Genomic DNA, 27,055 nt, shown 5'->3' with positions numbered 1-27,055 from the left:
TTTACTTGTTATCCCCACCCGGTTCTCTTACGTTTGAGCTGAATAGACGTGGTTTTAGAAATAATGAAGTGAAACTGCTTGCTTCTCTTTCTTTCCTATTGTATGACACATTGTGAATGAGCCATGGTCAGGGAAATCAAGCTTTGTTGTTTATCACAGATACACAAAGTGGGCTTTGCCCATGGGCTTGCATCACTGGAGTAACGCAGGGAAGCTTGCCTATTGGCGCCAAAAATATCTCAGCATTCTGGGCCCATCTCCTCTGCCTGCTAGGCTGTTCTAGGATCTTCTCTCACCGTGAGAGCCAGTCATCAGGAAAGGCACTTAGCCTAAAATTTCAGAATTTCAGAGAAAGGTATGATAATCTCAGGCTAAATTTAATATTTGAAAAGTAATGAAAAGATACAGAAAATGGTCTGTCGCAGGCTGCTGTTATATCATCATAACACTTTTCTTCTCTTTTTTTTTTTGCCACACTGAGAGGCATGTGTGATCTTATTTCACTGACCAGGGATCAGATCTGTGCCCCACGTGCAGGAGAAGCACGGAGTCCTAGCCACTGATTCACCAGGAATTCCACCCTGAATTATTTTCTACACAGTACCTAAGATGAGGCAAAGTAGTATAGTAGTATAATTCAGACAAATCTTGATCCTTCTAGAATCAACACACTAATTCACACTGTATTTTGCTTTGTACTTTACAAACTTTATTAAATAATGAGCATTACTAACTTTCATTATCTTATATACAGTATTTAAACTGTTTTCCTAGATGCATGTGTGTGGTTTTTTTTTGCACAAAGAACAGAGTAGGTGAAAAGTGAACTTATAAAAACAATTAAATCTTCAGTTCAGAAACCTAATAAGAACTTGACATACACTTAAGTACATATAACTCTTTCCCTGCAATTATATACATCCCTACCCCACCTCCCAAAGAAACTTTTTTATTTTTTTGAAACTATTTTAAACAAGAGCACTCAATGGATAACTTTGAGGGAAAATATGAACCTGATGACATATGTACACACAGATCTCAAAATCTGCATCCTGGCTAACAGAAGGGGTGTATAGAACTACAGATTTGTCCTAGAACCTAAAAACAACCATACAGACATTTTATACAGTAAGACAGCAGCCTTCGTGCGGCAGGGTGTAGTCCTAAAAGTAATATCAAAGTCACGCAACAGACTGGTGTGGAGAATTAATAACTTCTGAGAGTAAGACACCAGAGTATATGGATAATGCAGAATTTGGGTCTTACAAACTAAAAAGCAGACCTGGGAAACTGTGTTCCTGGGACAAGAAAGTCAGATAACTTTGTTTTGTAAACACATTTACAAATATCTCTAGTAAGTCTGAGAATCCACACTCTTGTTACAATGCTTTTCTTTTCTGATACCGCTTCATCTTGAAAACTCATGTTATGTTTAAAGAAAGGCAATGAAAGAAGAAATGTTTCCAGAAAACTGTTCGTCAATATGGACTTTGTTTTATAAGCTATAAGAAGAAAAGTACAGTATGGAAAAAGAAGAAATGGGTTATTTTTTTGTTACTTAGAAAAGGAATGCGTTAGGTACCTGTGTATAAGGATGGTCACATTTTATGTTCTTAAGTACAAAAGGCATAGCACTTAAAGAATTATGCTAAGATGACTCAAATTACTGATTCAAATCAACATCATTGCTTATCTTTAAATGAAAAGCCCAGATCCCATTTCCCTATACAGATGATCATATCTTTTAAGATGAAAACAGAGGGGGAAGGGACCACAAAATATAGCTAAAATGAGAATGCAAAGGTCACTGTTTGAGAAAATATTCTTTTTTCATTGATTAGAATCTTCAATAAAATATTTTCAGAAAGCAGCAATAAATCCGCTATCATCTTTTCTTTTCAGCTTCTTTAATTGTGTGTTTCACTCACAAGGTCTTGCTTTTGTTTTTCTGTTCCCTTCCATAAAGAGTTGTATCAGTACATAATATCACAATGAGCTGCTATTTAAAAAAGGCCACAATTACAACATGAAAGTAAGGTATGACTAGTCAGAACTTAGTGACCAAAGATTCTGCTCGTCTGTATGCCCCCAAACAATGAAAAAAGACTGCCATATTATGTCTAGATTAGAAAATAAATTTCATGGCCATCAATAAAATCCTCAAGGCTGGGTTCAGGTTATCGGGATGAGCACAAGACTCATGAAAGGACATCTGCGGCTACGTTTAAAGAACATTGTTTTAGCTATGGTTTACATCGTGTTGATTAAAAACAGGCATAAACAGTAGTGGAGGTTTCTCTCTGCTCCCTACCCCCAACTGTCACATGATGAGATAGTTAAGTTGTACCCAGATGTCAACCCATCTTTTCCAGTAAGTCGATTTGCATTTTCTTGCACTTGGTTTTAAACCATTAAGGGAATCATTCATTTAACCCCACAGAACATAAAATACATGATGAGCAGCACATTCTTCAGGCTTTGTTCAGGAATACAGATAAGAATTTTTGCTTACAGAAGATTGGTCATACTACATTCTAATTTCTAATAATTACACACTTTCTGCATTATAATGAACTGATGTAAGGAAGTCAGCATAGAAACCCTAAAATGGGTATCCAGACAATATTCTGATTGGAGATCCCTCATTTGAGGTTTTCTAGGGTCTTGTCACGAATTTAACAGAAATGTCACAGGTAAGCATAATCCTTTAAACAGCTTTAGTTTCCTTTCTTTTTCCTTCCTTGTCACCTCTGAGTCCTAGGATAAAACTAACTAGTGGCTTCCAGATAATAGGACAGGATTATTGCATTTCTTAAAGTCTTAGTACTAATTGTCAGGAGAGGGGAAAAAAAATACCATGGCCATCATGTTTAGAAAAAAAAGTCTAAAAATTTTCAAGGAAGATTGACTTACATGAAACATGAAGTCCATCAGCATCAGAAAACAGTGTTACATGCTGACATTTGCTACAGTACAATCCTGGCTGATCGCCAGCCGTTTCAAAAAATTGTGCTATTAAAGAAAGTATATTTTACATCTCTGGTTATTACAAAGTTGTTTTAATCTGGTGCATACAAAACACCTCTCAGAATCTGTAACTCATGAGCATAGCAAGAAGTTAATTGAGAAAGCTACTCTTAAGAACCTTTAGGCAAAGCTGCTTGAACTAAGACACTGGAATTTTTCCCTTAGAGACTGGACAATATTTTGCTGATTGGGAGATGGTCCCTTCCAGAGATAGTCATTCAGTTTGTCGGGATCACTATATGGTGTTAGATACGGCGAAATCCCAAGTTTGCCACTTACTGACTTTTTTGGAGTGCACGGACTATTCAAAGAGTAAGAAGTCGAGTGACTGCCGACATTATCAGCAAAGTCAGCGTCTGTAATCTTTGGGTCAGATTTCCTCCTCCGACTGTGAGACAGTTCTAACTCTGACTCATCTTCTTCTGATTTGATCTCCACATAGTCATCTTCATCTCCTTCAGTCTCTTTGAAATTGGAAAAATAGTTCTGGGTAGCTATTTGAGCACTTAAAGATAAATTTCTATTCACTACCAGAACTTTCTGCGAGTCCTGGAGTGTGAGATCTGAGCGTTTTTCAAGGCCCTGTTGACCTGAGTCAGCAATACTTGGCAGCAAATCCTGGTGACTCTCCCACCTTGAACTTCTGTGTAAAGAGATAGGCTGCTTCTTTGCCACTTCACTAGGGTAGGTGATGGAGTCTGCAGACTTGTTTATCAGGATGGAGGAAGATGACTGGGACCTGTTATAAGGCTGAGATTTAGCACTGATTCCTTTCCGACCCAGAGAGTTGTAAAGATGGCCCTGGCACGAGTTCTCTTTGTTTGGCTGGCTGACCACCACGCTGTGTCTCTGCACGGAGCCCAGCAGAGGGTCGGAGGTTTGAAGAGAAGGCACGGAGCAAGCTGCGGACAGTTGTCTTGGGGTACTTCTTGTATTGATCTCTAGGGTGGGATATTTTGACTTTAAGTCTTGCTCTGGCCAGGGACAGAAGTCAGCTAACTCTCCGTTACTATAGGTTGAGTGCAAAAACCAGTCCTCGCTACCTTGCTGGGCGTGGGAAGGTGATGCAGAGCTGAGGTTGGAGGGGTCTTGATAGCTGGCCCAGCCATCCTTCTGAGTCTTAAAGGGAGTCTCTCTGAATACAATCTGGTCATACAGTTGGGAATACTCAGCAATCCTGGCACCTGGAAGGCAAGTATTAAAACAATAAATATACACAGAATCATTTCTGCATGTGAAGATCTAAAAACTGAGAACGTTCTAATAACATATTTAAAATATTTAAACAGTAGACAGGACTTTAAAGTTTAAGGATGAGAAATCATCAAATGCTAAGCAACACAAATTAAATTAATTAATTAACACATTTTAGTAAAAAAAAAAAAAAGCCACCTAAAACTTAATTTAATTTGACCTAATTCTAGATTATTTTATTTCAGCAGCAGGTCTGCAAGGGTTCCCTGTTTGTAATGAAAATTTCCAGTGTTCTTTACAAGCATGGAATAGTGTCAGTGCTAAAACCAGGCATCATAAAAATAAGAAAGTCAGCACTTAAACCCTGGTCAACAAAAAATAACTCAAGTAATCATTAAAAGCAGCACATCCACCATGCAATGGCTATTAACCCTGCCTCACCAGGCTTGGCTGCTCTCAGACAACTAATCCCAGAAGAGTCTGCTCCTAACAGCTGTTCCTGCACTTTCTGTTTCCAGGCAGACCCCACTGCCACTGTCTGGGGATGCTGACAGGAGGTCCTCACTTCCAGAACTTCAAGACCACATGTCCCGACTGACCCACATCTCCTTTCCCGTCACCGAGAAGCAGGCCACTGAAGTTTTCCAAGACAAGTCTTCCAAGTCTTAATGTCTTGGCTTTCAAGACATTAAGAATGAATCATCCTGTACATATAATCGATAATCTAATGCTCTCTAGTACTGGTTATAGGACAGGATTTTACCACTATTTCCATGAAAGTTATTGCCATTTCAGATTAAGCTATGAGGCCACTATCCTCTCTGCTCCACTTCTGAGTGCAGACATTTCCACTTATCAATTTTTGCTTTTTGGCTCTGCCAGGTGGCATGTGGGATCTTAGTTCCCTAGCCCGGGGGCTGACCTCTGTTCCCTGAAGTAGAAGCACAGAGTCTTAACCACTGGGCCACTAGGGAAGTCCCAGAGTACAGACATTTCTAAAGACATTAACAGAACCAAGATATGGATAGAGAATTCTCTTGGGCCAGGAATGATTTAGAAGAGAGAGCACAGAGTCATCAATTTCAAAAGTTGTCTCCCACTACCTCCCGATCCAGGTACCCATATGACCACTGTAGAATCCAAGAAGTGCGTGAATCCTATAAATCGCTCAGACCACATCTAGAATGTCTCCATGAAAGGAAGCTATCTATCTGTATATAATGACCAGCAAGTGACAGCATATCTCCTACTTTAAGCTATTTCTATTTCTACTAAACAATTCCTTGAAGTTAAACTAAACATTTAGTTGAGTTCCTGCCATTTCTTTCAAGTTTGTCGTCTGTGAGGACAGAAAACAAGGTGCTGATATTCTGTGTGCCCTTTAACCGCAACTTCCTCAAAATTACATGCCCCTTAGTCCTGGAAATCAGGATAAATAATGTTTATCTTCTCATTTTAGACCCTGCATTCATTCAAATCCTTTAGGCTTTTGAGTCCAAACTCCTTTGAAGGACAGAGATTATTAGCTTAGAATATCTAGTAACAAAAACTTGAACTATTACTCCTTAAAGGGCATAGTAAAGACTCTTGATACCACTTAAGATTTGGTAACCCCTTAAGAGACTGAGAACCTACATGGACTTAGCCATCCTGAAATATACAACGTTTAGTCAACTATGAAACCCAACCAATGTCGGCTGGAACTTTAGGCGTGTCTTTGGTTAGCAGTCCCACCTGAAAGTCAAGACGGTTCTTCCTGAGCCGTTCTCACCTACACCATGGCTCTGAGCCTGATGCTACAGCCGAATCAGTAAGGCTCTGTGCTTTCACAAGCTTCCAAGAAAATGACAACTTGGAAGAGAGCAGTGAGGGCTAATTTTAAAAATTCAGTTAAACTACTGCAGCACCAAAATTTAACTCTAAAGTCTTATAAGAACTGTTAGCTCTCGATTTTTAGAACATCTCAAAAACAACAACCCAGAAAAATCTCAATGTATTATTGAAAATAGTCACAGTATCTCATGCTTTTTTCTTCTTTATCACACTTTCTTCTTCCTTTGCTTAATCAAGTCCTATTTACCTCTCAAGATCCTCTATAAGCCTTATCACTTCTATAGATCCTTTTCTAACTGATTTCTCTGCAGTCTTATATACTAGTATGCACCATAATATTTAGCTGTTGTGTGTGTATGTATACATGCATTTATGCACACAATCTTGTGTTGCTAGTCGTTTTATCTAAGCTGGTTTATTATTCCATCTACTCCCCCAAAGAACAAGCCCACAGAAATCCAAGCATAGTTCTGGATAGAAATTGGTCTCAAGAACTACTTAATTACTCTGACAATTTTTGGACAGCCTTTGTTCATTCTAAATATGTTAAACATAAAGGTGCCTTCCTTAAGACTATACCACTAAGACTGGAAAGGCAGCCAAGAATTCAGGTTTAGCAGGAAAAGGAGAAGCAGAAAGACAGGTGTTAGTAAAATGCTACATAAACATATATATTTTATACAACTCATAATGGGCACAATTTATCTTCAGACAATAGAAAGCTGACCATTTGTAAATTTGGAATAAACAGTATCTCATAAGTAGACAATTTTCTGTGACTAAGTGTGAGTGTCTTTTTGGTCTCAGCTTGACATTCGAAGAGAGTCTATAACTTGCCTGATGCTAATAAGAACAGGAGACAAGCTTTGAGAGCAACAGGCTGTCATGAAATAGATTCCCTTAGTCAGACATATAGGAAATAGTCAGCTCAAGATGACACTTCTAGCCTAGAAAACTTAGTAAAAGTCAGCAGGATCAACATTCTCCCTCTTTCTTAATTCTGGCATTACCAGTCCTTATAGACCAAGTACATTATTATTATTCTACAACTCCAGGGCTAACTCTGGTTTATGTCTCTTCTGTAAGTTTAGAAGGGAAAATTCTTGTCACTGCAGACAAAAATTTGAAGTGACTCTTATTGATAGAAGTATGAAATAGATTATTTTCAAGACAGGATTAACATCTATGTTTCTAATGTTGCTTGGGGTGTAGAGAGCAAAATGTTATTTTGCTTTTCTTACTTTATACAAGGAGGAAAATTCCTCAAGCCTGTATGGAGTCTTCTCCCACATAAAATATCACACACACACACACACACACACACATACACACAAAAAAAAACACACCCAAAAAAGTGTGTGTGGGGGCCGGGAAGGGAACCCAAAGCTTCTTTGGTTTCTAAGACTGTCAGGAGGAAGGCCTGATGGGACAAGATGGCCAGCATGCTACAACATGCTCCAAAAGGTGGGAGGGACTAGACCTGGTTGGGTGACTTATAGGCGGAAGTGTGGCCCGGCCCGGGGCCTGTAGACCCCGGCTAGAGAGTTCAATAAAGGTGCTGGAGAGTTTCAGCAGGTGAATAGGGCGTTCCTCCTTCCGCACAACACCGAGAGCAAGCTCCTGGCAAAGTGGCAAGGCCCATACGGAGAAGTCTGGAGAATCGGTCCATTCGATTACGACGTCCTGTGCCCGATAAACAAGAGAGAGAAAAGGAGTCATCACGTCAACTGATCGAAAGCCTGGTGGGCACAGGAAGTGGTCTCGATCCACCCAGATGGAAGAATCCTCAGGTCCGAGAGGAGGCGGGCCCTAGGGACATACTCCCGCCGGCCAGCCGGAGAGCTCTCTTTCTCAGAGAACGTCGATGGTAACCCACCACGTGGAGAAAGGGCCCAGACACAGAGCTGAAAAAAAAAAAAAGGTCCTACAGGAGCCCAGGAAGCCACCAGGAGGCAAAACAAAAAGGACAAACCAAAAGTGGGGAAAAAGCGAAAGAAAACCCCAAAGGGAGATCTACTTAATATTTAAAAGATGGGTAAAAAGGACTATTCAAAGTCGTGATGAGTCCTCATGATTCAGTATTGAGACCTGGCTTCTACCAGGGTTAGAACTTTGTATGGTTAACGGATAGTCCACATTCCAAACAAGGTGCCTCAGGCAATTACCTCTTTTTAAAGGACAATGTGCTGGCCTAATCAATCTACCAACAAGCGAAACCTCACCACTCTCATTCTGAGGTGCCCTAGCCTGAATTCAGACAGTGGTTGCACCGGCGGTACGCCACTTAACGCTCTAAAACAGTCCACCTGCGGCTGAAATTCAGTCACTTGTTCTATGTGTAACAACAAACCAGTTTAGTAACACTAACACTGGGGTCGCACAGAGTCGGACACGACTGAAGCGACTTAGCAGCAGCAGCATTGGAAAAGGGACGTGAATTAATTCAAGCATGTTACTACAAAGAGAAAAATATATGTGATCCAGCCTTTATCATATTTGTATAAAGATCACTTTTAACCTTTATTTTACTTAAAAAGAAGAACAAGTCAGAGTCTGTAAAATCCTTCAGGTAACATGTCCAGGGCTTAACATCCCGAAATGTTAAGAAATCTTACTGTATGATAATTCTTAAACATTCCCAAAATTAAATATTTCTTTCCTTACAGATTCTGGTCATGCAGCTTGACTCGGATACCTGCTTCTTATTCTCTGATTCCCACCTAAGAAAGCAGTCCCAAAGACAGGAAGCCAGCAGCATCAAGCTAATTAACAAGACATGCCCAGATAGTGAGCCATCTGGTTTTTACTTCTAATTGGAGAACTGTCTTCTCTCATTTGATACAGAGGCAGTTCTTAGAAGATCTAGGGCAGGGATTCCTAAAATAGGATGGAAAGTCCACAGTTTACAAAACTCAGATTCCTGAGCCTAATCGCAAAAATCTCTCTGAATCTGGAGGTGAAAAACTCCTCTGGTGACAGCACCCTCAGGTTTTTTTCTTTCCATGACAATTCTGTGCTTTATTCATATAGATGCCTGGGTTCCACTGAGAACCCTGTGTAATTTAGCCAGGGGATATGTATATTGTTTCCCATGTCCTGAGGTGTGCAGGATTTTAGTTCCCTGACCAGGGATTGAACTTGGGACCCTGTGGTAAAAATGTTAAGTCCTAACCATAGGACCACGAGGGAATTCACTGTACTTGTTTATAATAGAGAAAAAGTCAAACATGATTATCTCATTCTTTTAACCCTAATGGTACCAACATCACACCTGTGATCCTGGCTTAGTTCTGCCCCCAAAGGAGGCTTGACTAAAAGAATTAAATTCCTTAGAAGCATACCTGAGAATACCAAATGACATTATATCAAATGGATTATAGCAGCTATTAGAAAAAGCAACACATGGAAAACAGCTGGGTTAGTATGAACAGTTTTAAAAAGCTGCAGAAAGGACTCCTTTTTGTCTTTGTTAGGATGAGTAGGCATTATTGTTGGGATTCTGGAGCAAAAAGCAATCCTATTCCATGTGTGTCCAAACCTTAAACTCTTCACTCCGCTACCCATCTACTCCTAACACACTGATGCACAGGGAAAAAGCTCTAGATGCCACCAGTGAAACTGAAGACTATTTTTCAACCTTAAATTAGAGAAAGCTGCTTCAAACAGTATATCTGGAGTGATGACGTCACAGACACCAGGAACCCCTCCAGACCCACTGGTGTGATGGGGTGGGTGCTTCGTCTGCGTGTCAGTGAGCCTGTGGTCTCGCTGTGAGAATTGAACATCGGGGTGGCAGCATCATCACAGCGCTAGGGGCATTTAGAACCTGCGCACGGCTCTCTGCCGATCGTCGGAAGAAGGGCTGCTTGGGACCTACCGATGGCGGGCCCACCCTGCCTCTTCTCTTCTAGGATGGCCGCCAGGTCCTTGGGCGCGGGCTTCTGCGGCTGGCTACCGGGCGTCTGTTCCAGCTCCGGGCTTTTCACCTTTAGCAGCTGATTTGCCTTCTTGATCTTCTGACTGTACTGCCTGGCCATCAGGAAAACCCTGCTCCTGGTCTTGTCTACACTGTCCATCCCGGGCTCAGGGTTCTCTGGGTCCACTGGGGATAGGCTGCCGCCGGCCACATCGTAAGGACTCTCCGCGGGCGGCAGGTCACTGGCCAGCGACAGCCGGTGCAGACTCAGGCAGGAGCTGTCTCTGGGAGCCGGGGCTCGGTCCAGGAAGCAGGGGGCCGGCCCGGGCCTGTCTCCGGGCGGCGCGAGGAGAGCCCGCCCCGCGGGCAGCGAGAGCGGGGAGCGCGCGCTCAGTTCCGGGGCGCTGCCGGCCAGCACCCGCTCCTGCACATCATCTTTGCTGACGGGAAACGCGGCCAGGAGCCGGTCTCTGGCTTTGACTTCATTTTTCTTGATGTAATTTTCCAAGTCATTCCAGATTTCATCTACTTCTTCAGACAGTTTATCGGAGATGGACCGATCCGCTAGGGCCAAGTTGCAGCCGAAGGAGTTATAGAGCAAACTCAGATAATCGTTATCGGCGGGGCCTGGGGGGTAGGGTGCCTCGTCCTCGCTGAACTGGAGGCTGTCCTGGGAAGCAGAGGCCCGCAGGCTATCACAGCACCCCAAGTCGGCCTCCAAGCCCAGGAAGGTGCTCCTTGCGGGACGCTTCGGGCTGCTGCACTTTAAGCCCCGGGAGGGCGCCTCCGGGAGCGCAATGGTGTCGTAGACATTCTCCTCCATCACCTGGAGGTCGTGCACACTTTGGTTCCAGGCCTCCCCACCCGGGGGGCCTCCATCTCTCCTGGGGTGCAGTGCGCTCTCCTCCTCGGGGCCTGCTGGCCTCTTCGAGAAGGCCAGCTCTGGGGTGCTCTTGGGGCGAACAGAGTCCCTGACTGGTTTGTGGGGAGTGACTTCAGCATCTTCGCGTTTCGCAACCATCAGTTTCAAGTCCTCATAACTTATGTTGTCATAGACATGGTCTATATCATCTATAGTCAACTCTATAGAGGACCCGTAGGGAGTTGTCCCGTCCCGCCCCTCTGTTTTAGGGTCACCCTGCAGTTCCCTTCTGGAGCTGTACTGAGAACCACCACTGTCCCTAGTTCTCATGTCAGGGGGACACGTGTTGCTCTCGCCAGCACTGCTGGCCCGCCGCACAACCCTGTGGCCGGAGCTGGGGGTCTCCGAGGACTCGATTTGTCCCATGTGCCAACTGCAAGGTCGACTAGAAGTGCCATCTTCACACAGCTGGGCTGAGTTCAGATCCGAGGAGGAGAAGGATGGCAGGAACATCTGATAGTCATCTTCATCCTCCTCGTTCTCCTGTGACCTTCGCCTGGGAAACAGGGCTTGGCGGATCTGGTGGTCTGTCCAGATGTTTCTGACGGCCCCGCCCCCACGAAGCACGCTCAGGATGGTAGAACTGCTTGGCTGACTGTTCCGCTGGGCAGGAGAGGGCCCTGCTGAAGTCAACTGGGGAGACCCTTCCTCTCTGGAAACCTGAGGAGCAGAGAAACATACCGATTGAATTACACACCACAGGTCACGTAATTTAGAATATTCTCCCGTATTTACACATTGTCTTTCCCCCTAGACGTGATATTCTTAAAGAAAATCATCAGGACACATGGTTGATTTTTAACTGAATTGGAAGCACATCGGATATTTTGCCGTAGGGGCAGAAAGGACAGGAACTGATGTTTACTGAGAAACAGGCTCAGCTATTTGAAGATGTTCTCCAAACTGCATGTTCACAATCACTCTTTGAAGTGGATATGATTGTACCAGTGTCAGTGGTAAAGAATCCACCTGCAACGCAGGAGTTGCAGGAGATGCAGGCTCGATCCCTGGGTTGGGAAGATTCTCTGGAGGAGGGCACGGCAACCCACTCCAGTATTTTTGCCTGGAGAATCCCATGGACAGAGGAGCCTGGTGGACTATAGTCTATACGGTTGCAGAGTTGGACACAACTGAAGCAATAGAGCAAACAGGCACGCACATACCATTTTCACAGTAAGCACATTTAGGCTTTTAGGGTTCAGTAACTTAACTCTCCCTCATCAGTGGAAAGGCTAGGATACAAACCCAGGTCACCTTACCCCACTGCAGGGAATCAGCTAAATGCAGAAAACTGTTAGATACTTCAAATTGCTTTGATATGTTCTTAGAAAATAACATTATAAAATGAACATATATAGGTGTCAAGGGCCACGGTATCTGGTTTCTTTTTAGGGCTTGATTCTTAGCAGTCTCATCCTGGTTATTGGTGTACCAGAAACACCCCTGTCAGTGATCTGACTATGCCCTCTGAGAGTTTCTTTGAAATCTCCAAACCTACATGACCCTGACTTGCACTGCCTTGGTTTATAGATTCTAGGCAAAAGAGCCTTTGTTTCAGGAAGTTAATTTAATCCACTCTTGAACTAATGAAATTTTTACTTTCTTTCAAAATACATTAATTAATATTTAGATGCCTGTTAGGAAGTAAATATGAGTGACACTAATGATTTTTAATCAGAGAGAACAATGGGTCTCTTATAACTTGGAACCTTTCCTGATGGAGCTCAACTGTGCAGTCAGGGAGTGGCCTGCCCTTTGATACCCTCTGTGGGTATTGGGATTAGCTTCAAAGAGTTGAAGGGGTTAAGACAGGTTCAACCTAATTAGTACCAGGGACATATTTTCTGGTCAAAACACTAGAGTAACCTATTGGAAATGTCAAATTAACAAGAACTTTTCATTACTGATCAATGAAACTTGGATATCTATTATCTTGGAATTTAGCTCAGTTCAGTTCAGTCACTCAGTCGTGTCTGACTCTTTGCGACTCCATGGACTGCAGCATGCAGGGCCTCCCTGTCCATCACCAACTCCCGGAGCTTACTCAAACTCATGTCCATTGAGTTGGTGATGCCATCCAACCATCTCATCCTCTGTTGTCCCCTTCTCCTCCCACCCTCAATCTTTCCCAGCATCAGGGTCTTTTCCAATGAGTCAGTTCTTCGCATCAGGTGACCAAAGTATTAGAGTTTCAGCTTCAACATCAGTCCTTCCAATGAACACGCAGGACTGATTTTCTTTAGGATGGACTGGTTGGATCTCCTTGCAGTCCAAGGGACTCTCAAGAGTCTTCTCCAACACCACAGTTCAAAAGCATCAGTTCTTTGGCACTCAGCTTTCTTTATAGTTCAACTCTCACATCCAAACATGACTATTGGAAAAACCATAGCTTTGACTAGACGGACTTTTGTTGGCAAAGTCATGTCTCTGCTTTTTAATATGCTATCCAGGTTGGTCATAGCTTTTCTTTCAAGGAGCAAATGTCTTTTAATTTCATGGCTACAGTTACCATCTGCAGTGATTTTGGAGCCCCCCAAAATAAAGTCTGTCACTGTTTCCATTGTTTCTCCATCTATTTGCCATGAAGTGATGGGATTGGATGCCATGATCTTAGTTTTCTGAATGTTGAGTTTTAAGCCAACTTTTTCACTCTCCTCTTTCACTTTCATCAAGAGGCTCTTTAGTTCGTCACTTTCTGCCATAAGGGTGATGTCATCTGCATATCTGAGGTTATTGATATTTCTCCTGGCAATCTTGATTCCAGCCTGGCATTTCGCATGATATACTCTGTATATAAGTTAATCAGTAGAGTGACAATATACAGCCTCAACGTACTCCTTTCCCGATTGGAACCAGTCTGTTGTTCTATGTCCAGTTCAGCTGTTGCTTCTTGACCTGCATACAGATTTCTCAGGAGGCAAGTCAGGTGGTCTGGTATTCCCATCTCTTGAAGACTTTTCCACAGTTTGCTGTGGTCCACACAGTCAAAGGCTTGGGCGTAGTTAATAAAGCAGAAATAGGTGTTTTTCTGGAACTCTCTTGCTTTTTGGATGATCCAATGGATGTTGGCAATTTGATCTCTGGCTCCTCTGATGGGATAAATCCAGTTTGAACATCTAGAAGTTCTCGGTTCATGTACTGTTGAAGCCTGGCTTGGAGAATTTTGAGCATTACTTTGCTAGCATGTGAGATGAGCGCAATTGTGCGGTAGTTTGAACATTCTTTGGCATTGCCTTTCTTTGGAATTGGAATGAAACCTGACCTTTTCCAGTCCCGTGGCCACTGCTGAGTTTTCCACATTTGCTGGCACATTGAGTGCAGCACTTTCACAACATCATCTTTTAGGATTTGAAATAGCTCAACTGGAATTCTATCACCTCCACTAGCTTTGTTCGTAGTGATGCTTCCTAAGGCACACTTGACTTTGCATTCCAGGATGTCTGGCTCTAGGTGAGTGATCACACCATCATGGTTATCTGGGTCATGAAGATCTTTTTTGTATAATTCTGCGTATTCTTGACACCTCTTCTTAATATCTTCTGCTTCTGTTAGGTCCATACCATTTCTGTCCTTTACTGTGCCCATCTTTGCATGAAATGTTACCTTGGTATCTCAAATTTTCTTGAAGAGATATCTGGTCTTTCCCATTCTATTGTTTTCCTCTATTTCTTTGCACTGATCTCTGAGGAAGGCTTTCTTATCTCTCCTTGCTATTCTTTGGAATTCTGCATTCAAATGAGTATATCTCTCCTTTTCTCTTCTCTTCTTTTCTTAGCTATTTGTAAGGCCTCCTCAGACAACCATTTTGCCTTTTTGCATTTCTTTTTCTTGAGGATGGTCTCTATCACTGCCTCCTGTACAATGTCATGAACCTCCATCCATAGTTCTTCAGGTACTCTATCTATCAGATCTAATCCCTTGAATCTGTCACTTCCACTGTATAATCATAATGGATTTAATTTAGGTAATACCTGAATGGTCTAGTGGTTTTCCCTACTTTCTTCAATTTAAGTCTGAATTTGACAATAAGGAGTTCATGATCTGAGCCACAGTCAGTTCCTCGTCTTGTTTTTGCTGACTGTATGGAGCTTCTCCACCTTTGGCTGCAAAGAATATAATCAATCTGATTTTGGTGTTGACCATATGCAGAGTCTTCTCTTGTGTTGTTGGAAGAGGTTGTTTAATATGACCAGTGCATTCTCTTGGCAAAGCTCTATTAGCCTTTGCCCTGCTTCATTCCGTACTCCAAGGCCAAATTTGCCTGTTTCTTTAGGTATATCTTGACTTCCGACTTCTGCATTCCTGTCCCCTATAATGAAAAAGGACATCTTTTTTGGGTGTTAGTTCTAGAAGGTTTTGTAGGTCTTCATAGAACTGTTCAACTTCAGCTTCTTCAGCATTACTGGTTGGAACATAGACTCGGATTACTGTGACATTGAATGACTTGCCTTGGAAATGAACAGAGATCGTTCTGTCAGTTTTGAGATTGTATTCAAATACTGCATTTCGGACTCTTTTGTTGACTATGATGGCTACTCCATTTCTTCTAAGGGATTCTTGCCCACAGTAGTAGATATAATGGTCATCTGAGTTAAATTCACCCATTCCAGTTCATTTTAGTTCACTGATTCCTAAAATGTTGATATTCACTTTTGCCACCTCCTGTTTGACCATTTCCAATTTGCCTTGATTCATGGACCTAACATTCTAGGTTCCTATGCAATATTGCTCTTTACAGCATCGGACTTTACTTCCATCACCAGCCACATCCACAACTGGGTGTTGTTTTTGCTTTGGCTCTATTTCTTCATTCCTTCTATAGTTAGTTCTCTACTAATCTTCAGTAGCATATCTACTGACCTGGGAAGTTCATCTTTCAGTGATGTATCTTTTTGCCTTTTCATACTGTTCATGGGGTTCTCAAGACAAGAATACTAATGTGGTTTGCCATTCCCTTCTCCAGTGGACCACGTTTTATCAGAACCCTCCACCATGACCCGTCCATCTTGGGTGGCCTTACATGGCATGGCTCATAGTTTCATTGAATTAGACAAGGCTGTGGTCCATGTGATCAGTTTGGTTAATTTTCTGTGATTGTGGTTTTCATTCTGTCTGCCCTCTGATGGATAAGGATAAGAGGCTTATGGAAGCTTGGAATATCCGCCTACTAATATGTCTGTCTGCCTACTGACCTGCCTGTCTGTCTATCAGGGAGGGTAAGAATAAAATCTTATCCTGAATGTTATTTTTCTATTAAAGATTTAATAATATGCTTTGGAATGCACATTCTGTATACATTCTGGGAGAAAGGTTAATCTCTTTATCTCTTGAGTCTCTTTCTGCATTTAGTATACATTCATTTTTGTTAGGAGATGGAATTTTACCACTAAGAAAAAAGCACATTGGTGCTGTATTTATTTCTTGTCTTCAGATTTCATAAGGTTTAGTTAGTCCCCACGTGGAGACTTAGTTTGATCATTATCATAAAAGTTTCCAAGAAGCTCCTGAGATTGTATCTCCAGGACTAATAGAGCTACTCCCCACCTGGTACTAAGCCAGGCTTGCTCTGTGATCACAGTCTGGCTGCCCTGCAAAGCCACCTGGTGTTTGCTTATGAAGACAAAGTACATTAAAAGTACATTAAAAAGTATAAAAATCTCTTATGTCATATTTCAGGACAGTGAATCAATTCCAAAAGTTTCCAAACAGAAATATGCACTACCTGAAAAGAATCCACCTGCCCCAATTTTAAGCAAATCATTTAAAGATAAGACTATCGATTTTTAGATGTTTAGACATCTTAACTGAAAGATCCATCATTTATTAACATGGTCATTCTGGCCCTGTGCCAAGGAGTGGGGCAAGTGGAGTTGTGGGGGAGATTTTCAGAGCCACATTGTTACAAAACACAAAGCAAGAAGCCAAGATCGGTCCTCTAAGAATTGTTAGTTAAGCCAATCTATCAGTAGGCATTTTGGACATGCTTCACTCTGGTCAGGATACAATATTTATTGTTTATAGGTAATAAATATACATATTTATATACATATAAATATACATCTTCCAATAAAACATACCATTTTTATTTCCCCTTCTCCTAAGCGTTCATTAGAGGAAGAGAAATCAAAACTTGATTTAGTGAAGTTTATTATACCACGTGTGATCACACCTCTCATACCAGCAGCAGGACCATATTCTTAGAAGGGGATCTTTGTGATTGAAGGTTGACGCTTTGATAAAGGAAAGAATACTCAGCATGCAAGAACCTTGATCTTACATGCACACAGGCACAGGGCAACATGGAGTGGCCCACAGCCTGTGCTGGTGTTACATCCTAAGGTATCTTTACAGCTTCTGAGCAGAGAGGTGGGGCAGAAAGATGAAGAAATCATTGCCTTGGTTCTGAGAGATAGAGCTGGGGGTGGGGATGTGGGGGGAGGGTTGATAAGGAAGAGTCCTAACTTAAATCCACTTCAACATGTAAAGTAATTGTTTACACTTGGAAGATAAACTGGAGGTTAGATTTTTAAGGAAAAGGTAGGTAGGTATGCTGCTGCTAAGTCACTTCAGTCGTGTCTGACTCTGTGCAACCCCATAGACGGCAGCCCACTAGTCTCCCCCATCCCTGGGATTCTCCAGGCAAGAACATTGGAGTGGGTTGCCATTTCCTTCTCCAATGCATGAAAGTGAAAAGTGAAAGTGAAGTCGTTCAGTTGTGTCCAACCCTCAGCGATCCCATGGACTGCAGCCCACCAGGCTCCTCCATCCATGGGATTTTCCAGGCAAGAACACTGGAGTGGGGTGCCATTGCCTTCTCCAATAGGTAGGTATAAAGGGTGCCTAAAGTAAACATTTCAAAACAAGGAATGTAATAGTACTTACCTTTTGGATGTCTTGTGCCGTTTCTGAAAAACAAAAGATTTAAAACATTCTAAAGTTTGAGGATTAAAAATGTATCTCATTCATAGCTAAGCACTGATATTTTATAGAACTTTAAAATTTGTTAATCACTGAAACCCAACAGTTTCAAGGCTCTTTTGACCTAATTTTCAGAAAATACCACTCAGTTACCCAAGTTACATATCCTGTACTATATATAACAACTTGACATACATGTGAGTGTTAAGTACCTTCCTTAATCCCTGAGAGAGCAATGGACTAATGCATATTAAGTTTCAAAAGCTTCCCCTCAAAATATATATAACCTGAAAAAAATACACATGAAAATCATTTAAACATAAGATTATACTTGTTAATTTTTAAACATTTTATCCGTTGTAACAGGAAGGTATAGCATTGATCAAAAGGGTCACCTTGGCTCTGTGCTAAGGACGGTGCAAGGGGAATTGTGGGGAGAGACTTACTAGCTGCATCCTCATAGATACCCAGATCATGTGTGTCTCATCTTTATGCGTTAATTACAGAAGCGTGTAAAGTAAAAAGTGATTGAACCTGCTCCACAAATTCAACCGCACAGAGGCAACCCCAATCACAGAAGTTTGATGTTTGTCTTTCCAGGTCCTGTGCCCGCCCCGCCCCTGCCCCGCAGTGTTTTTGTTTCTATAATAAGGGTGCAATATGTGACACTGCATTTCCCACTAAATATATGTGCAGAAGCCTATCAGACAGATATGAATGTCATTCTTTGTAACAGCGGCAGAACATTCCATGTAGTGTTCTGGGATTTATAACTTTTTAATTAATTTTTCACTAGATGGGTGTATTTATGATGTGGTACCTGTTAAAAACAAAAGAACACAAATACTCATAAATGTGTGCACCCTGGGTGAGTATGCCTACACAGGAAGTGTACATTGTGAAACATATACAAGTGAAAAATATGAAATTGTTGGTTCAAGGGAAAATGCGCATTTACAATTTAAGTGGGCATTAATAAATTTTGCTCCTAAATCACTGCAGAAATGTATACACCGATAGCTTCAGAGTGCCTGTTTTTCTCTTCTTTTGGCCAAGCCCACAGCTCTCTCACCTCTGTTTTTCTCATGTATATGTATGATTTTCTGATTACTAATGTGAGTGACCATTTGTAAATTTTATTGGCAGTTTGTGTTTCTGCTGGATTATATTATCCGCCTTCAGAATAGAAGTCCTTTGTCTTTTTAATTAATGGGATTTCTTACATCAATATTCACAAGCATTAATCATTTTATATCCACTGTTATCTATACTACAAACATTTTATATCATTCAGCTTAACATTTTATAACGGGGAAGTATTACTGATAGACGTTAATCAAACCTGCTAGGCTGTAATTCATCTGGTGTTGATTTTTCTTTATATTGTGTGACTTCATGGTATCAACAGGAATGAAAAAAAAAAAGCAGCGATTTTAGGACTTACCGCTGGTCTTCAAAACTTTATGTGATCTTGAGGAAGGTTCTGGGAGAAAAAGTAAGGCCAGCATCATTTGTAAAACCAAATCAAGATTTTTTTTCTTTACAAGTAATTATTATTGTTCAGTTACTAAGTCATATACAACTCTTTGCGACCCCATGGACTGCAGCACACCAGGTTCCTCTGTCCTCTGCTATCTCCTGGAGTTAGCTCAAATTCATGTCCATTGAGTCAGAGATGCTAGCTACCCATCTCATCCTCTGCCACCCAAATTCACCTAAATCCTGATTGCTTAGAGATACTTGGCAAGATATTCACTCTATCAAAACTGTAGGATGAACACTAAGCTATGCAATCTGGAGTCGCCTAACAGAAAACCAACCCAACCCACAGAAGCACAATGTTCTCAGCTTTAAGTACCCCCATAAGAGGATTATGTTCAATCTTCTGCCAGAGCCCTGTGCCAAACCTCAGACCTCACAGGCCAACTGTCCATCTGACATGTCCCCAGCATGCCCAGCAAACTCAGCATATTCCAGTCTCAGCTCGCCAGTCTCCCCCACAGCTGCTCCTCCATCTGTATTTCTAGTTTGTCATTCATGTTATCTTCCCTACTTAGTGACGAGGACATCATTTTAAGTTCTTCCCATTTTCTTCCATCACAATCTTGCAGGATCCTATTGATGTTCCATCCCAGTTACCACTGTCTTATTCCAAACCTTTAGCATCTCTCACCCAGACTAGAGGAACAGCCTCCTGCCCACTGTCCCTGCCTACTTCATTTTCCACATCGAGCCAGAATTCTCTTTTTAAAAGGAAAACATCTCATTGATTAAAATCCTTCCACAGCTTGCAAAATCAAGTTCAAACCCTCTACCTGACCTACTCAGCCTTTCATAATCAGGCCCTGATTTGCAACTCCAGTCACATCTTCCATTTACCTTGTCCACCTTGCAGCCAAGGCCAAACAAGTGGCAATAGCAGTCTGATCTAAGGTGCACTGGCTCAAGTCTCAGGGCCTTTGCAATGTGTTGTCCCCAGACCATCAGTCTCTCCAGATTCTACCTGGGGTCCTGGTCCTCTGCTCTGTCTGGTCTTCTGTCCTTCCTAGAGGGCTCACCTGTCTGTCTCCCCCCTTTTCAAAACTTCCATTCAATCTCTACAAACTCCATTGTATGAACTGCTATCTGTTCAACCTTTTTTGGCTCTCCCACTAGGCTACGAACTCCTTGCAAGCAGAAATCATGGGCATTATTCTTACATTTTCTTAGCACAATGTAGGAAATCAGGAACTTAGTACATGCCGACTTAAATGAAAAAAAATCTGAGTGCTAAGGGGATACCACAAGAAGTCTAGTTTAGCAGATGTGTATTAAAATTTTAGATTTGAAGTAGCTTTGGTATATGTCATTTACAGGATACAATTTTTCACCAGCGCCAGTAAGTAGGATTTAAACACCGGCATGCTAGTGGTAAAAGGCTATACAAAGTGAACTTAGTTGATTGACATGTTTTATAGTCATTGAAAAATTGAGAGTTAAGTAGAAGGACTTTTAGAACCAAAGCTTGAGAGCGTCAAAGATAATCAAACTGGTGATATGTTCAAAAACCAGAAAGAAAATACCTTTTTGTCTAACTGAAAGGGACTTTCATTACTAGTGCCCTCAAATTATTTAATTTTTATTATATCGTATTTACCAGATTTCCTTCTCAGCCGATACGGAGCAGAGCCATTTCGAGAGCCACAAGTCTCTCCCTCGGGACTGTAACAGAAGCCTGGGTAATCTGTAAAGAACCACAGGTGTCTATAAGAATGCAGTGTTCCACGCTGATCCACGGAGATGTATGGAAAAACCCACCACAATACTGTGAAGTAATTAGCCTCCAATTAAAATAAATATATAAAAAAAAAAAAAGAATGCAGTGTTCCGTGACTTTTCAGAAAACGGGTAGGACTTGTCCTGGGTATCTGTGGATTTCTTTTTCATCAGATATGGTAGAATCTCTCCCTCCGTAACCGGGGTTGAATATGCATCTCGAGACTGTGTTTACTGTGGGACCTGCAGGAGAGTGTTAGCAAGGTAAACCACATTCCCCACTTCCACCCCTCCCACACCCCAGGCACTCACATGTGTTCTAACTACTACTTTTTTCACTCTCTGGCAGAAAGAGCTACAACCTTTGGCTTTCCCCTTCCTAGAAAGTTAGTTCAAATGTGAAAGGCGTGGTCACTTCTGGCACCCATTTTGACTCACGTGCAACTCTGAGACCCACAGGGGTCAGACAATTCCATTAAAATAAAAAAAACAAGGCCCCTGAGTAACTGCAGCAAAGGGCCACAACAGACACCCTGTCAAGGCCCAACTGCCTGGAGAAAGCCCTTCTTGACCCCATGGAAGCTGTCCTCCACATTTTTCTAGACACAGTTTAAATGGTTTAAGCTCTCTTCTCAGAAAAGGGATTTTCATTTCATTTCATCTAAGGCGTACACAGACTTTGGATTAAGAAAATCTGGTCTAAGCCTAAAGTATTGCAGCATATTCAATGACCATCTGCACCCTGAAACTTGAGGATAAACAGTTTTAGGACATAGCTACAGACGGGTATTCTTCAAACTGAGGTTAAGCATCTTTAGGTCTGTCTGAAGTGTGAGAAAGTTCTGAGGATTATAAAGACCACACAGACTTCAATGTCAGAGTCAAAGGTATCCAAATGAGGTCATTTGGTCCAATGGACTGGCCTATTATATTCACAGCCAGCTGAGATCAAAGTCAGGATACAGCAAGTGGGGTAATTTTCCTAGGCTGGGATGCTGTGGCTAGACCTGGCCTCTAAGAGAGGCACAGGACGCCAGTTAGAGACTTGCCAGCATTCTGTGTGCTCAGAGAATCTTTTTTATTTTTGAGGATTATTTATTTCTTCTTTGTTAATTATACTCAGGTCTCAAGCCTCATTTTTTTTTAAAAAAGAATGTGTTATTACTATCTGTGTAATTTATCCGTATTTTTAATTTTTTTTATATTGGAGCATAACTGGTTAACAATGCTATAGTTTCAGGCGCACAGCACAGCTACTCACCGACACATGGATACATACATGTATCCATTCCCCCCAGCCCCGTTCCCACCCAGGCTGCCACAGAACACTGAGCAGAGTTCCCTGTGCCATACAGTACATCCTTGTTGGTGTCCAAGAGCTAACCCAGAGTCTGGGCATAAATAAACAATGTCGTCAAATGTAGCTGGTCATGTTGAACAGCTGTACTAAGTCACTTCTGTCATGTCTGACTCTGTGGCTCTATGGACTGTAGCCTGCCAGGCTCCTCTGTTCATGGGATTCTCCAGGCAAGAATACTGGCGTGGGTTGCCATACCGTCCTCTAGGGAATCTTCCCAAGCCAGGGATCGAACCAGTGTCTCTCATCTCCTGCATTGGTAGGTGGGCTTCTTTTTTTTAATACCACTAGCACTACCTGGGAAGCCCAAACACAGCGTTTCTGGGTGGGCTCAAACCACCAACCTTTCGATTAACAGCCGAACTCACTAGCCCATGGTGCCACAGAGACGGATTGAACAGCTGACCCCTCTGGATCCCCATCTTTCTCCATCTTCCCTCCTCATTCTCACATGCCCACCCGTGACCTCACCTTCTCTTCAGAGTGCCCATATGTATTATGTGCACAATGATAAAATAAATCAGCTGTTTGAATATATTGTACAGCACAGGGAATACAGACAATATTTTATAATAACTACAAATAGAATAAAATCTTTAAAACTGTGAATCACTGTTGTGTACCTGGAAATGATATACTGAAAACCAGCTATGGAAGTGTGTTAGTTGCTCAGTTGTGTCTGACTCTTTGCGACCCCATGGACTGTAGCCTGCCAAGCTCCTCTGTCCACGGGATTCTCCAGGCAAGGATACTGGAGTGGGTTGCCATTCCCTTCTCCAGGGATCAAACCTGGGTCTCCCGCATTGCAGGAAGATTCTTAACCATCTAAGCCACCAATCAACTATACCTCAAAAAAAAAAAAAAAAAGAATCTTAAAGAGATTTTTCCTGAATAAAATAAGTGGCTTCAGAGAACACAGGGCAGTGAGCCCCAGCCGAGCTCTCTGGTGGGTCATCTTGCATTATTTCCTGGTGTGGTCCAGTGGGCGTGCAATGGGAATCTCAATGCCGGTGCTCATTTCTTTATTTCAGTAACGTTTCATTTCTTTCCCTGCTGGAGATTAACAACCAGCAGGCTAGGAGGAAGAGAGGGTGTTGTGTAAGTGAATTAGTGTTTGTACTTGGGGAAAGATTCCTCAAAAGCAGGAAGTTTTCAGTAAAAGTTTTTGTCAGACTTGGCTGTAAGTCTTTGAAGCTATTGCTTCTTTTTAAAGTCTGTTTAACCTGGGCAGTAACAAGGATGTGATAAGTGCTTTGGACCGGTCTTATTTTATTGGAAAGATCTCACTTGTATTTATTCTCTGCCTGCTATGAGAAGTGTAAGACACAGTCACATGTGTGGGGCAGTTGTAAATTGAAATGTGAGCTGTATCAGGAACAAACACCTATCGAGTTAGTGTGATTCTTACAGATAATCAATATATTTTTCGCTCATGGGGTGATGTGGGAAATGCATTGTGAGACCTTCATTGTTTGGGTGGTGATGGAGGTGGGGTAAGAGGTGATCCTGGAAACAGAGCTTGTTGTGAATTGATGTGGAGACATGTGATGAGCCATTGGCGGGCTCACAGATGAACCAGGAAAAATCAACGGAGAAAGAAGCCAATGGGTTGAAAAGAGAGTATACTGTCCGGCTGGCTCTGTCTGTTACAACAGTGATGAGAGAGCTACTGCTGCTGCTGCTAAGTCGCTTCAGTCGTGTCCGACTCTGTGCGACCCCACACAGACTTTCTTACAGACCCCATACTTTCTTACAACTGGGTTTTGACATCTCACCATGGACAACTGACATCTGTAAACCTGAAGATAGAAAATGTGATAGATACAAGTAGACGACGAGATTTCAAATTGTGTAAGAAAACAAAACTTACGAATGGCATCCATTTCAAGTATTGCTTGCTTGGCCTGAAAGAAAGAAGATGTAGTTATCATTACAAAGACCTGTTTTGTTTGCTCCTTTTTTAAACTACCAGTCCCAAGACAGATTTTATCCCACTGGGATGAGTGGTTTTTGAAAAGTTTTTATAAAACTAAAACTCCTTTCTTTTAGTCACTAATGCAGAGTTCAAGGGATTCAAACAGTTGAGCATCCTCAAGTGGGTGGTAGATGCTGTCCCTTTGGTGCCCCAGGGCTAAATTTACAGCCTCCACCAGGAAAGGAAAAAGGGAAGGAAGAAAGGAGGGAAGGTAGGGGTTGAGGGGGAGAAGACAAGGAGGAGGAGGAGGAAGGGAAAGAAGAGGGAAAGAGACAAAGACACTTTCACTAAAGGATCCATACCTTGGCTGAGCAGCTGATCATACAATCTAGATTCCTTCTACGCAACCCTGGTCTATTGAATCCAATCTCAGTCTATGCAATCAAAGGTTCAAGGAACAGAGCCTACACCACCAGCCCTCCTCCTATCACCGGGGCACGATCACTCTTCTGAGCTGAATGCAAACTAGTTGCTGGACGGTTCCTATGTTTTCCTCCCTCCAGATATGGTGCACTTATCGGCTGACTCCCCCAGCCCCCTGCAGCATGCCTGCGCCACCATCTCTTCTGTGTGCCCTGGAATCTCCCGAGGGGGTAAAAGAGCCGCAGTGTGGGAGAGGAGCCCTGGAGGACATAGTCTGTGATCCAGCTCTTGTTCTTAACTAGGCAGGTGCTCTCACATTTCTGCTTAAGTTCCCTCAACCTGAAGATGGTCAGATAGGACCCACCTTTCATACTTGCTACTGGTAGCAACTGACAGCCATTTAACCCAGTTAGTTACCATCTACTCCCGCAGGGGACTGACCCTGATAACCTTGACTCTTGCTTCCTCTACATACATCCTTCTCCCCACCTCAACCCTGAGCTTCTGAAGTTTATTGCTTTGAGGCTTGTTTTGGTTATGAATGTTATCAATGTTTAGGGAACGATTAAAAGATAAGTTAATGGCCTTAACATGAATTATTTTGCCTGAGGATTCAAAGAAGAAAATAAATAAGGTAGGCTTTCTTGCATCTTGAACGTCATTTTCATTTTTCAAGGTAGTGTGACTGAGCCTACAAATATTATGCTAAGAATAACTTACAGAATAATTTTACTTTGTCTCAGTATGTGACATCACAGTAAAAATGTCTAGGCTAAGTGGCAATCAAAAAAAAAAAAAAGCCTTGATGCAGTCACCTTAATTTTGAGAAAACAGATGTTTAGTTTTTTTTAATAACACTGATATTTTTACCATACATTCATAGTTTGAGGTTACTAGTCAAGTTAATTTTAGACACAAATGTTAGCTCAATTTCTGTGAAGGGCATTTGCAGAACCATGTGTATATAGAAAATTCAACAGTTTCTACCTGCACCTTATTCCCAATTAATCTGGACAAAAGTTAGTGTATATACCACGTATATAGATGGACCATACGGCTAACTTCCAGGAAGTTTCTTGATATTTATAAGCTTGACTTTAAGAACTTTGTATTTTCATTTCTTGCTTTGACATTTAATATAAAAAAGTACTATTCCCACATTTTCCACTAGGGGTCAGTCAAGGACCATCACAGAATTAAAGGACCAGGAGGAGGTTTTGTTCTTTGTTGTATGTTTAGTTGCTAAGTTGTGTTGACTCTTTAGGAGGAACCCAACTTCTTAAGCTGTTAAATAGTAAAACAATGATACATTTTTTGATATTTTTTCCATTATGCATTTTATTTAATAAGAGTAAATAGATTTTGAAAGCGTTAAGAAAATAATTTAAGAAATAGTCTTGAGAAAAGTGAAAAATTCAAATTAGTAATAATTCTGCTTAAATAAGATAGAAAATTATCATAACCTTATAGAGGATATAACATAGTAAATAAGAGTGCTTTCATTTTCCCTGGAACAATGTAGTTAAGACCATCTTTGGGGCCAGGCAGAACTGGGTTTGAATCTGGACTCAGTCCAGATTGCATAAAGTAGTCCTACTTGCATAAACTAGGGCAGTTTACTTTCCATCTCTGAGCCTCTGATTTTATTCCTCTAGAATGGGGAGAACAAGACCTTGAGCAGAAGGTATTTTGCTAAAAGGAAGAAATAAGCATATCAAGTACTCAGCACACTGTATGGTGCTCAAGCATTTGTAGCTGAAAAAATAGACTGTTTACATCCTAAAAGGGTCAGGGACAAAAAAGTACAATTCTACCATGGCTCTATTATTTTAGAAGGGAAAGCTGCTTGGAATACACACCCCGTAGTGTGGGAGAAAGAGGAAGTTCTGTAAGCCAGCTTCATTTTGTAATGGCCAATAACTGCCTTTCAGAACCCCTTTGGCAGTTTTGATTTTCCCAGGGACAGGTGAACAACAGGTGGGGCTTATCAACGGCACCTGCCATTGCTCAGAAGGGCATTCCAAGAGACGAGGCCAGCAAATAAATGATTAAGTATGAAGAAAACGCATTCACCTCTCTGTGTGAGTTACCTGACCCCTTGGAAAACGCCCTGATGAGCTGAGACTCATGCCTCAGTCAGAGCCCACACCCATGCAGATTCATTTCCTGGGCACAGAAGCGCTGCTGACAGCCCCTGAGGACAAGCGTCAAAGATTTTTTAAAAAGTATGCAAAGAGCAAACAGACTTTCTCTCTCAGAAATCTCAGATCGTGTCATTTCCCACCCAGTTCTGCC

General features: G+C 41.9%; 1 protein-coding gene across 2 annotated transcripts in view; it reads right to left on the bottom strand.

Annotated features, from left to right (window-relative positions):
* Window positions 1–322: 322 nt before the first annotated feature.
* The window catches only part of PLEKHG1 (pleckstrin homology and RhoGEF domain containing G1), a 255,150-nt gene continuing 228,417 nt past the window's right edge, over window positions 323–27,055 (bottom strand). The window contains exons 12-17 of one of the 2 annotated variants that reach the window (XM_055433816.2): window positions 24,293–24,326; window positions 20,947–21,033; window positions 19,255–19,293; window positions 17,775–17,797; window positions 9,932–11,552; window positions 323–4,211 (exon numbers count right to left, since the gene is read on the bottom strand). In XM_055433816.2, coding sequence (XP_055289791.2) covers window positions 3,148–4,211; window positions 9,932–11,552; window positions 17,775–17,797; window positions 19,255–19,293; window positions 20,947–21,033; window positions 24,293–24,326 — 2,868 coding nt within the window. In that variant the 3' untranslated portion in view covers window positions 323–3,147. The remainder of the gene's footprint in view (window positions 4,212–9,931; window positions 11,553–17,774; window positions 17,798–19,254; window positions 19,294–20,946; window positions 21,034–24,292; window positions 24,327–27,055) is intronic. The other variant, XM_055433820.2, reaches the window with a different exon arrangement.

The sequence above is a fragment of the Moschus berezovskii genome, chromosome 10 (genome assembly GCF_049115385.1).
Source record: "Moschus berezovskii isolate FMDL1 chromosome 10, NW_MosBer_1.0, whole genome shotgun sequence".
NCBI lineage: Eukaryota > Metazoa > Chordata > Mammalia > Artiodactyla > Moschidae > Moschus > Moschus berezovskii.
Note: the sequence above shows the minus strand (reverse complement) of the source record. Positions and strands in the feature narration are given on the sequence as shown.